At 41.0% G+C, this 13,140-nt stretch overlaps 1 protein-coding gene across 6 annotated transcripts in view; it reads right to left on the bottom strand.

The window, feature by feature from the left end:
• Nucleotides 1–13,140, bottom strand: part of rerea (arginine-glutamic acid dipeptide (RE) repeats a) — a 122,355-nt gene that overhangs the window by 22,137 nt on the left and 87,078 nt on the right. For 4 of the 6 annotated variants that reach the window (XM_020632345.3, XM_020632347.3, XM_065961017.1 and 1 more), the window contains 5 exons: nt 12,331–12,435; nt 7,689–7,737; nt 6,788–6,912; nt 5,205–5,304; nt 4,436–4,534 (listed from right to left, as the gene is read on the bottom strand). In XM_020632345.3, coding sequence (XP_020488001.1) covers nt 4,436–4,534; nt 5,205–5,304; nt 6,788–6,912; nt 7,689–7,737; nt 12,331–12,435 — 478 coding nt within the window. Of the gene's footprint in view, nt 1–4,435; nt 4,535–5,204; nt 5,305–6,787; nt 6,913–7,688; nt 7,738–10,183; nt 10,490–12,330; nt 12,436–13,140 lie in introns of those variants that run through there. The other 2 variants (XM_020632354.3, XM_020632350.3) reach the window with 2 other exon arrangements.

The raw sequence follows: 13,140 nt of genomic DNA, 5'->3' as shown, positions 1-13,140 counted from the left end.
TGACAGGCACCCGACTTCCCACATCCTCTTCACGCTGACATCAGAAATCTGTGTTCAGATATGCTAAAATGTACGTAGGCCTTACAGAAGTTTTATGCTGTGATTGGAGCGCTACTTAAAAAACATCTATGCTCAAAAAAACTGCAAAGAAGCAAAAGACATGAACAGATATTCTGCCAACTTTTAGCAGGCTAAGTAAAATCCTCTGTTTCCTTTAGCTTGGACTGACACAAAAGGTGACAGGAAATTCCAGCACACACCCATCCTGCCAGCTCTTTAGTTACTAAACAACCCTAAAAAGCATTGCTGGCACTGTACCATGGAGGTAATAAATTGTACTGTTGACACTAAACCTTTGGTGAAGCAAACAGAGCTCCCTCTGCAGACGAGGGCGGCAAATGTAAAGCTTGTCTGACTTAAAAATAATGTGCAGCCTCCAGCAGCAGATGCACGGCGGCATGTTGTGTCTCAGGTCTGTAGGTGTGTGTTCAACTGCTGGTGGGGCCGCTACTCTCATCTCTCCCTCATCCCCCCCCTCTCTGCTCAGGGCTGTCAGTGCCTGCTCCAGTCATCCATCAGCTGAAGACATAGCCGGAGATAAGACGCGGCACAGTGCAGATGGCCGAGGAATAGACCTGCCGCCCCGCAGCAGTCATAGATCAGCCTCTGTGTTTCTGACACAGTGACACACAGCACAGCTGCTTCTGATTGTTTATATAGCACCTCCTGTTGGCCAATACATTATTAGCAACACTTATTCACATCAGGAATGAAAGGAGCTTTGTTTAAAGAGACACTTTTATTCAGTCGAGCCTAAAAATGGAAGAAGTCTGCAGGTGTAAAAGAATCCCTTATATGATATACTGAAACACTGACATTAAGCGTTTTATTGAGACCTGGTGTGTCTAAATCAATAACTGTAGAAAATAAAATCAATTCTATGAAACCTCCTGAGACTGATGAAGGCAAACTATTGTGTATGTTTGCTTTAGTAACATCAATGCTCCCCAGGCAGGATGTGACTTTAAGATGAAGAATAAACATGAAGCAGAAGATGTCTTTATTATTAATCAGATTTAAAATAATTCAGTAAAAACAATAAGAATGTCGATAATATGTAGTCTTTAAGGTGAAATCTTTTGATTTCTATTATTCAAAAAGATTTTGGAAAAAAATCATGAATGATGAGGTCTGTCATGACATTTGTATATTGTTAGAACAACACATCTTATGTTTCATGTTTTATGAAAGGCTTGAACCTCAATGTTCTTATACTGCTGAGTTCAGTGTGTTCTATTAGTTCCAATGCTGTCAGTCCAACTCATAATTGAACACAAAATAAATATTAAATCAACAAAATTTGACATGGATGCAAAACTTTTTTCCATAAAGAAAAAAAAAGAGGGCTCATATTTTTATCATCAGCAGTGGACAGCTACAGCCAGAGATTCAGTCTCCAAAGAACCATTATTCATTTAATCACAACATAACAAAAGACTCTGATTCAGATTGTAAAAGCAGTTTTGTTTCCACTGTTGGAGATCACATATTGTCAGCGGAATGTAGTGTCATGTTCAAGTGTTTCTTTAAATAGGAGAGCCGGTCTGTGCTGTAACATCATTGATGTTTTAGTTTAATAATACCAGATCAGTTGAGAAACATTTCACGCCGACAGAAAGAGAGAACCTGTGTTCTCTTTAACTGAATTGCCTTTTGTTCCTGGTTCCACTCAAAAAAGAGTGTTTCTGTTTTTCTAATGAGACTATTGAACAATCAAAAGGATGTGAGGAGAGTTGTGTGCAGGCAGGGAGCATTGATCTGGCTGCTGATGAAACACATGAAGCAGCCGTGTAGAGGGATTGTCTTTTTCAGTTTGACTGCAGAAGAAAAACAAAGAGGGCTATTCTATGTCTGTTTGTCCAAAAAGTTTCACCCACCCACTAAAACATTTTGTTAGTGATTCAAATTCTTCTTTATTTTCCAAATCTCAACTGCCTACTTTAGTAAACAACAACAACAACAATAATAACAACACTGCTGTGCATCAGTTGCACTTCCTCCTCTAAGTAAAAGAAACAGCCTACAAATGATGACGGTGGCGGTCGTGTTATCCTTCAGTGTGATGTGTGAACGGAGAAATTATAAACATTTTTCTAGAATTAGAAAGCTGAGACAGGATGATGTGCTATGTGGCAGCAGCTGCAGGTACAGAGAAGAGAGAGCTGGGTTGGTATGGGGGCTGCAAGAGAAGTCAGAGGGGGAAGGGGAGGGTGACAAGTGACCATTCAGACAGGCTGATTCTGTCACTCCAGCAGCCCCCCCCCCCCCACCCACTGTCACTTTTATTCACGTCTCTGAAAAAATGCAGGGGTGGGGTTGAAAAAAAGAGAGCAGGCAGGAATAATGAAGCTTCGACTGGAGGGGATGGCATGGTGGAGCAAGATGAGAAGGAACAGGCTGATAAATAAATAAAGAGCAGCAGGGGCTGATTTCTTGGAGTGCATCAAGGTTGGAGCTACATTTACACCTGTCCCTTAAGGCTGCGGGGCTGAAAAGGTACAACTGGCGATCACATCACTGGGATATGTGTCCTTGGTCGGCCAGAGATGGGTAGAAAGTGTTTCTGTTGGGCAGGTGGAGGACAAACTGCCCCCTGAACATCTCGACCAGCGGACACAAAACACACTCGATACTGAACAAAACAGTGTGTTCAGGACTCCTCCACTTCTCTTACATAAAGCTGTCTGAACATGATGAAACTGCTGTGTGGATGGAGAGACTTTGATGCATGGGAGAGCATAAACTAAATTCAGTTCAGTTCAAAGGATCAAATTACATCAGTCACTATCAAAGCATGTTAACTCTGAAGTAGATCCATTATTAAAAAAAAAAAAAAGAAGAAAATTCATCTACAGTGTTTTTAATCAACATGTGTTGAGTCTTAATCTGAGGCGATATAACAGAGGAATTTTGGATTTATCGTCCCTGTCATGATGTTTATGAAGTTTTGTATTTATTAATGAAATCATGCAGAGAGCTTGTCTAAGACCACTTCAAACCAGCCAGTATTGGATTATTGCAGATATGAGTAACAACAAGTGGCTGTGCAGGAATGCAAAACTTATTAAGAGGTAATTTAGAAACAGTGATCCCATAAAATACAAATGTTGGTATCTGAATTGGACTTAAAGTCCAGTATGGGTGATTCTTTGGTTCTGGTATCATAAGCAGATTTTTTAGAGGACAGGCTGTGCTTCTCCTTCTCTCAGTATGTGCCACTGATTTAAAAAAATACTCTGATTATGTCCATCTTTACTGCAGCGATAAAGAACACTATGATACTTTTTTCTGTGATTAAAAAAAGAAAAATATGAATTACTGAAGGGATTAATTACTTCTAGTACAAACAGCACATAGTGCTCCTATGACACGCACCAATAAAGCCTCCAGTCCGCACACCTCCCCCCTGCTCTGATTGTGATAATTTAAACGCCACAGCAAACATGCATGAAGGCAAACTCATAGTTGGTCCACAAAAGGAAGGCAGACTTGTGTGCAGTGTTTCACTGTGGTCCTGTCGCAGGCTCTGGTTTTATACAAACATGCACAGCCAATCTTGTTCAATTCCAAAATAAATCATTCGCTTCGCTCATACTGGATTTGATCTGCCGGATTCAAAGCTGGACAAAAGGCTGCCAGGAGCTTTAGAATTAGCAAAACAAAATCAAAGTGGGAAAAGAATGATTCACCCAGGAGGAGGAGAAACTAACAGAAGAAATCTAGAGGTGGAGGCTTGTGTTTGTCTAATATCTACAGTCATACAAGGCAGAACATATCCAAACATCAAGCTCAGCGTGTCATAAAGCATCAAAGCAGAAGCTGCAGCTCTCACTCGCTCTGACATGGTGCTATCCAGCACTCTCATTTTCCTCCTCCACTGCTCATGATGGGGTGTTTGATTGGGGGAGAAGGGCTGCCATTTTCTCCTTCCAGCCCTTCAACAGCTGCATAGAAATTCACATCTAAATTCAAATGGAGGCTAACATTACGAGCCCTCCATCGTTTCCCCTTTCCAGACTTCCATGCTGAAGATTTATTCTGTGGCTGATAAACAGGATGCAGCTGCTCTTGGGCCTTGGAGGAGCTGGAAACTGGTGATTTTTTTTCTTTTACTGATGTCTACTGAGACTGAGCCAACGGCCTTGTTTTAAATCTCTCAATAGCTCCCTCTAAAGACACAAAGCAGGCTCTGACAGAAAGCAGCGACTAATACCAGAAACACAAAGACCCATCAAAGAAAATAGAGTACCTTCAAATAACAGGAAATTAATTTGCTGTTTATGCCAAATTAAGACCTGAACCTTTGAAATCCTTATTTTTCAAGCACAATATCTGTGTTTATACATTTTAAAGTTAAAAGGCACTATTGTCTTACCACTTCATCTTCAGACCAGCACTTCTCTATCAGTTTGGGGACAGGCTTCTTCACCAGACGCTGGAGAGCTTTTCCTGCATCATAGCTGCTCTCGTGAAGCTGAGGACAATGACAAATACATGAGCATTCTCTACAACTTTCTGTACATTTTGAGCTGTTTTGACTCATTTTATTCAGCTGATTTCTTTAATAATCAAAGAGAACCAGGAAGACTGAAGCTGTTACTTCAGATCTAAGAGCATCAGATGAATCTCTGCGCTAAAAGATCTATCAACCCACATGGAAATAAACAACACGTTGACAAGGCAATTGCTGTGCGGCTTAAGGCTCCGTGTCACATTCAAACTGGGGAATCAGGCAGCGCTGGAGCTCCTCGGCTCAGGATAAACAAGCATCGCTCATTGGAATTGCAAATGTAGATGAAGGTCGAGAGACAATGACCTGCCCGCTATGTTAATTTTCCACTTTATAGAGTCAGAATATAAATGCCCTGTTTATGATGATTCTAATCTCTTTCTTGTGCTTGATTCCTCAGTATTCATTACCATTGTGACAGACAAATCTCTCATTACACCTAATGTGTTGTAAGCCTCTGATGCTGGGTTTACCACAGGGGGCTGCTCTGCTGGCTCAGGGGCTTTATCATTGCCCATCAAAGTAGAGCTGCATTATAGCTTACACAATACAGTGAAACTCCAGCAATCCATTAAAAAAAAAAAAGTGAAAACTGGCATGCTTGATTTTCCAGACTTGTTGCATGATTACTCACAGTGTTAAGTGCGTTTAATGTAGTGTCATCTCTAGAGGCTGCTAGACACCCGTCTTCTGTTGAGCCTCCGTCACACATCCCTGCAAATGCAGCCATGCTCCTGTGGATACAGCGTGTATAAAGTTAACACTCAAACAGACACATCCTGTTAAAGAGCTGCTACATTGATAATTAACCTATTCCACTTTCAATGTTTTTTTTAAATCTTGTCTTACAGTTTAGTACATGTTTTCCCCCCTATATTTACTTAAATTGGTTGTTGAATTTCACAGACGTCTTATTCCATGTACACATGTTAAAACTATTGTTTGCAATAAAACATGACTCCTGGCATAAAGGGGCAACCTTAGAAAAAGAATCAAATAGAACAGACTCAGGGAGAGCAGCCAAAAAAAAAGTGTCCTTCATGAACATGGTATTGAGATTCTACTGGTAATTTATCAAAAAACAAAACAAGGTTAGATATTATGACATTCAGGCTATACTACAAGTTGTTTTTAAGTTGAATAATTGTAATCTTCTAAATGATAAATATACAGATTTTTAAGGTAAAAGTACATTGGATGATTGCAGTTTAGGGATAATTGTTTTGTTAAAATAATCTAACATCACCCTCAGCTCCACGGTACTGGGGATTTCTCATTCAGTTTAGATGTAATAGATATATTAGTCATTTTTTTACAACGCTGTGTTCCAATAATGTGATTAAAAATATGTTTCATGTTCTGTGAAAGAAAAGTTCTTCCAATGTTTTCTCTGATCAGTAGTTTGGAATTAACAGTGTAGAAGTATAAACATGAATGAAACACTGGTAGGCCTGAAAACAAATGTAATGGCTAAATATAGACTTTGATGGAAAAACTGTGTCACAGCGACAGGTTGTGATTAATTACAGAGTCCCCTGACTCCAATAAAGTACAGTAAACAGACATAACACAGTTAACCTGTAAACACATCTCTTTCACTAGTCTCATTCAGACTGCCAGTTCAAGTTGCATTTTTTTACATTTCACCTTAATATGAAAAAAATATGAATATCACTGAGGTGTAGTGGGGGAACATACTGATCCCATCTCTGTGCCACCATTAGTCAGTAACAGAGGCGTTACAGGGACGAGACAGACTCGGCTGAGTCAGCGATGGAGAACAGCGCTGTGCCTGTTTGCAAGTCTGAGTGTGTGTTTATAAATAGCTCCCCCTGTTGGTTTACATGTCGTGCTTCAGCAACGCCATAAGACAATGTGAGATCACAGACACGTATAATAAGCAGTTGACGTGGAATCAATATGAAAGTAAATAGATGTAATGACAGAGGAGCTTTGTTCTGGGGTAATCCTATGACACCACATCTGATGAAGTACAACAATATTAGGCAGCATTTAAATTTAAACTACTTTGAGGATTACAAAATAACCTTAGGTACAGAAACAGGTTAACGTTAAGTTGTAGCTGTCCTGTAGATGTAAGTCTTACATGTATTTTTTTGTATCTACCTTTAACCTCATCAGTAATACTTGTCCTTGAACTTGTTTGGTTAAACTTGGAGCCACGACTGCTCTGAACTCCTTCAACTCAAGTCTCACCTTGCGGCTCTGAGGTACATGAGAAGATCACAGTCGTTGACCCCTGGCATCCAGACCAGCTCCTCATTCTCGGTAACGGCCTGGCCACCAGGAGAGGGGAAAGGCTGCAGCTCTGGGAGCTTGGCCTAATTAGGTGGAAGGGAAAAGGAGAGAGACAGATGGTGTCAGACTACAAATAGCATACAAGCTAAAAGAAAATATGAGCCATCAGCCCGCTGTCATCGACTATCCCGGGTGGTGGCAGAGGGGAATGGGGGACAGGTTACAGTCACAACGATTCTATATCTTAACACAACACTGCCCTGTAATACTTAAATGATTTTCTCTCCGTTCAGTACTTCAGATGTACAAGGTTTAGTGTGTGGCATGTTCAGATACTCCAAAATTTGGTTGGATAAATTTAAAGCTCAAGAAACTTAAGAGTAAGTGTACACAGTTATTACAAAAAGCTCCAGCAAAGTTTCACAATGAGGCAGGACTAACCACTACAGTAACGGATGCAAACTCAATGCAAACTTCTAAACACAAAATACTATTACAAATTACAAAATAAGTGCTAGAATACTGATAAAACTACAGCAGTTTTCTTTTTATTTAAAAAGTCTTGAACAACCCGCAATTTAAAATCAATCTGTCAGAGAAATGCATGGCTGAAAATAAATTACTAGCTTGTTATTAGCGACTCTCTTGCGGGAGGATTGCGGTAAAGCAAGATATTATAATACTGACACATCTGGATTTTATTATCTGAAAAGACGAGTGATATAATAAATCAAGCCTCCTCTAAGGTAATATAAAACATATTTTTTTTCTTTTGTTTTTCGTTTTTAAACCTTCTCCAACATGAACAAAATCTCGCAAGTCGCCTGCTGGGTGATATGTGTTTCATACAATGACTTACTTGGTGACTAGGTCCCACTCGGATTTCCCCTTGTGTGCTGTTTAATCGCCTGAGAAGAGACAAAGAGAGAAGATTGAAACAAAATATTTACTGGCATTTCAACGCTAGCTGAAAGAAATCTGATGCTTGTGTGTCTGTTGCTAAGTAAGTCTAAAAACTACAACGTTACAATTGAGTAACACAATCTAATGTAGCTTTGAAGCAGAAAAGAAAGAAATTGTCAGAAAACTAACAAACTGTGTCCTGAGCATGATCAACTACAAAGAGACAAGAAAGTGACTCTACAAAGAAAGTCACATGTTACAAATACTTAAGTGTTTTTATTTTTGTCAAAGCAAAATGAAAGAAGATTCTTTGTTGACTGCTCCTGCACGGCAGAGCACATTTGCAGGGCTGATGTTGTGGATGAAGCAATAAAACAGAATCCTCTAAAAGAGAAGGGGGGGGCTCTGGATGTGCAGGGTGAGTGCCTCTGAAACGGCTGCCGGTGCAAATGTGGGTAGTCATAGCAACTGCAATTTAATAATAGTGTTCCGAATCTCCAGCTGCAGCGGATTAAAGAAAATGACAAGATGTTCCTTTTGAAAAGCCTTTCCCTTCGTTGCCTAGGTAACAGCGCTGATTTTTTATAGAGCCGAGCGCAGGGCGGCCCAGAATCTGTCAGCGTGATTTGCACCCGGAGAAGCTCGCACTCCATCACGCAGACCTGGAGGTAACCTGAGAGGCTGCAGTCCTCTGGTCTCTTTACAGCTCCTCCAACCACAAAACCACTCTGACGGGTACATATTAAACCCTCTCTCCCATTCTCAAAATAAAAAAACCCTCCTCTCAGACAGCACAAAGTAATCCAGGATGCTCTGAACTATGGCTGACAGAGGTGCTGGCACAGGCCGATATCAGCACCGGCCAAAACTGAATTTCAGCTGCAGAAAATGACCCCAGACCTGCCATGAGTGCTGCTACTCCAAAACATGTAGAAACACTTTGTTTCATTTGGTTGCAAACATCCTCAGCAGATATGACAAAACTATAGAAGAAATGTCAGCGCTTGGTGAAAACAAGATAAATAGTGATGATTAATATTAATAATGATGGTTTCTAATTAGTTATCATTTTATTTTAAGATTTCATAATGATTTCATAATGCCTAAACCTTCAATATAAGCTGTTTTTGCAAAGTTGTTTGTCTAAAGGTTAGTGAATATGAGCGGTGTATACGATCTTAAATGCTGAATGGCTGCTGCGAAAGTTGCACTAACGTGTTCCTGACAATGTGCAGCCGTCCAGGTCTGCTGTGGTTTTGGCAGGAGGCTGTAAGGATGACAAATGAGCACCAGCGCACCCGTATAGCAGTGGTGTCTAAAGACAGCCATGTTTTGCTCAGGCAAATCTTGAGAGCAGACTTTCAGATGGGTTGCTGCTCTGGTCCTGAGAGAGGAGGAAGAATACAGAAGTACTGCAGCAATAAATTCTAGATTAAGACGGCAGGTATACATGAGCATACAGAACAAGCACAGTACTTAGAAGCATGTGGTCAAGTTTGTAGTATTACTTAAAAACCAGTAAATTATACATGTTTATACCTTTTTTCACAATTCAGTAGAAAAAAGTGTCAAGTTAAGATAAGAAAACATACTAGAAGCATCAAAGTGATCAGTATTAATTCTGATAACTTGTAATAATAAGCTGGACAAAGCCTGTTGCTGAGAACATTAAACAATGTAAGCCATGCCCAGTTGTTTCACAAAACAAGTTCAGATCTAACTCAGAATTAGCACACAATCTTGTCAAATAATTACAGGCTTACTCATTAAACCCAGACAACAACGTGACAGCCTGGTCAACTTTGTGTATGGGCAATCAAGGATAAGCCCGCCCCTCCATCAATTTCAGCCAATCACGGCGCGAGTCTGTGGCACACTGACATAATTGCAGCACAGCAAAAACAAACCCCACTGCGTGGTATGTAGGCTAGGTGCCGTCACGAGCAGCGTGTGCACATCATAACCGGTCGCAGAGCCGGTATTGCTTTTGTGTGCGCTCCATACGCCATGTCATCCCGATTGTAAACAGGAGCTGCAAAATGGAGCCAGGGCAGTCTCTTCAGGTCTTTTAAGCACACAAAAGTCAGCTTAATGCTCGCGGCTACATCGCAGTTTGTATCCGACATGACTGCATAGAATAACATGATAATAAACGTGTATGAAAACGGTATTTACACTACAGAGGCGCAAACGCGTAACGGTGTGTGCTCTGCAGGGAAAGCATGCATGTTCTCTCCTGCAGCTCCCGACACAAATGTGCACACTCGCTTTCTTGCTCTCTGACAAAAAAAAAAATGCAGCCAGTACACATTAATGACAGCTACGCGGACAGATTGCAAACATCACACAGTTCTGTCAGACAGCTGGAAAGCGACCCTTGAGAATAAAACGAGCCGAGCCGAGCGCGATATCGGCAAGAGAAGGCACGACAATAAATGATCGCAGACCTACCTCCGGGGACTGAACAAATCGTCCATTTCTGACATCGAACCCTTATGTTAGGGTGCTGACACTGTGTGTGTAATGCTCGTAGGAAATAACTCCCCTCTCCCACCTATTTCTAGGTGCTCAAAATGGAGAAGCACGCATTCGCTCCGGAGAGGTGTTCACTGAGCTTGTGCTGTGACCTCAGACTGCACGTAGCAGCGTCTGCTCTGTGGACACTACTGAGCATGTGCTGCGACCTCACAGAAGCGCACACACAGGGGCACACAGACACGCTTGCAGGATACGGAATTCATCTCTTCTCGTATGTCTGCGCCATAATAAACAGCAGCGAAATTGCAAGGCTGCAGACACCCCGCTCAGAATACCAAAGAGGAGGAAGGGAGGGAGGGAGGGAGGGAGGGGGAGAGACTGAACAGGGCCGTTAAGGAGGAGGTTCCCTACCAACAACACTAGGTGCCAATAACAAGGACAGCTGCCAGTGCAACACGTGAAAAGCCCAAGACATCAACAGAAGATAATAACACGGAGGGTCTCCCAATTTAATTGTGCAACTAAGATGATCATATGCAATAAACGAACCAACAAATCCTTCAAGCTTCAGTTTCCATTTGAGTCAAAGTGTGGGACAACTGTAAAGCATTAACTACACAACAGTATATAACACAGTACAAACTAAAGATGAATGTTTAAATGTTCAGATTAGTTGAAACCAAACTTTTGTCTTGATAAGTCTACTGTAGTAAAACACAAACTCAAATACATGTTAATACAGCAGTTATAAGCAACCATGTTATATTACTGGATGGAGTGCATGAGAGCTGATACAGAGTAGAACTGCATGCAGCCTTTGACTATGTATCCTTTCACTGAAGCTTTTTAAATTACAGTGGATTAGAGGTACAGCATGTCTTTATCCAGATCAATCAATCGCACACATCACTAAAGCATTCTCTCTTTCACATCATTAGTAACAACCCAAGCGTTACTTCATGTTGAATATCTACTGTTAAAAAAGTTTATCCATAAACCACATCCATAAGTTTCATGTTGATTTTCCACAGTGCTCTTATTTTAACTTTAAAAAAATCACTCATCCAAACTTGTAATTTACACACATCATCAGAATCCAAAAAAAAATCATAATTCAATGGGGGATGTTTCAGGCTCATTCACAATAATTACACCACATTCTCTGTGCACTGCTCACACTGACAGCAGTTACCAGTAGAAAGCATCATTAGACACAACACTGTGAAACCTAAGCCAGAAAAAACTGAGAAAAAAAACTATGAAATGCATGAATATAAATAATGTTCGCTTATCACAGGTAAAACAGGAACAAAAAAAATAGACAAAATGTTTCCCTCAATATTTAGTTGTCTTAACTGGGTGAAAGTGTGATTTTGCCTGTTGGGCTTTTGGGTAAGTGTTGGGACAAAAAAGCTAATTTTGTCTTCATGATTCTACCTACACTGCTATTCTGGATATAATGTTTTACTGTGATTGAATTGAAATACCCATCGCTTTAATCTGTAGCTGAAAGTATTACTGCATTAACTGATGACTCAAATATACAGTCAATTTTGTAATTATGCCCATTATATTTTGTTAAGCTAATGTTGGGAATACAATTGTTATTCTTTTTTTTTTTTTTTAGTTGGTTTCATTCAGATAGGATGCTAGGTAGAGAAGGAAATCGGGACAGAGTGGAGAATGACATGGGAATGGAGCCTCAAGTCGGACTTGAACCCGGGCCGCTTGCTTAGAGGACTATAGCCTCCATACATGGGAAACCAACTGCTCCCCTTGGGTCATTATTTAAATAAAAATAGGATAATAATGAATAATGCCAAGTCGTACCCTCTCAATTCATGTTTTTCTTTCTCTTGTGATTATGTTGCATAGTGTGTGTTTGTGTGTGTGTTTTAGACATTTGGTTAGGAAAAAAAACACCACTTTGGGTTTAAAGTACTATGCAAGTAATTTCTGACATTTTCTCTACAAAACTTTATTGATTAAATTCTAATTGCACTAACATTTCATTAAAAAGTGTGTCAGTTTTGTGTTGACTGGACCAAGCATTTCTGACCCTTGGCAGGATTATAAAGGGTACAGAACCAGTGGAATTGAGTGGACAGAAAGCTCCTCACCTGGTCTCGGGGTTATATCCAAGGATATAGAAAAAGGAGTCGATGCGGGCTTTGAACTCCCTGGCAGCAAAAATGTCGGAGAAATGGGAAATGTTGCATTTCCCCCTGTGAGAGAGAAGACAGGCTTTGTTAGACCACAACAAGTACATGACAAAGTGATGCCCTAGCAGGAGCAGACAACGGCCTAATTAGACACTCTCGGGGTGCTTGTCTGTCGGAGGTGACAAATTCAGCTGCAGGTATCTTGTGCCTGTCGGCGCCTGCTGACTTTGCGACAGACATCAGGCTCTAGCTGCTGAAACCTGTAAACACCAGCTGAACATGTCAGCGATGCCATAACCTAAAGTGTAGGAGACAGATGTATAGAGATCTAGAGGAGGAATTCAACCTGTGTGTTTCCCTACCCATACATCACCCCCCCAGTGAGCCGAGAGGGCCGCGTCTCTGACCACATCTTGATATCATTTCCTGTTTCTAGCATCCTGGTGTCTGGCTCTATCAAAATAATGGACATCACAGGCGTTTGGAGCTAAGCTGCCATGCAGAGGAACTGTATCTTCCTCCTCCTGAAAAGATTAAAGAGCGATGAGGAGGGCTGTTTTCGGAGAGCAGCGGCATTACAGCATCCCGCTGGAATTCTCTCCCGTTTATCTTAAGCCTGGAGAATAAGTCAAATCAAAGGGTGCTCTGTGCTGCTAATTTGCCCTGAAATCAGTGGTTTCTGAGAGACGTGGCTTTGGCTTCCCGCCGCTCTGCTGCTCACAGATGGTTTTGTTTAAAGAAAAGGGGGAGTGGGAAAGGTGGGAGGGG

Source organism: Labrus bergylta, chromosome 12 (assembly GCF_963930695.1).
Source record: "Labrus bergylta chromosome 12, fLabBer1.1, whole genome shotgun sequence".
Lineage (NCBI taxonomy): Eukaryota > Metazoa > Chordata > Actinopteri > Labriformes > Labridae > Labrus > Labrus bergylta.
This window is presented reverse-complemented; position numbering and strand designations above follow the sequence as displayed.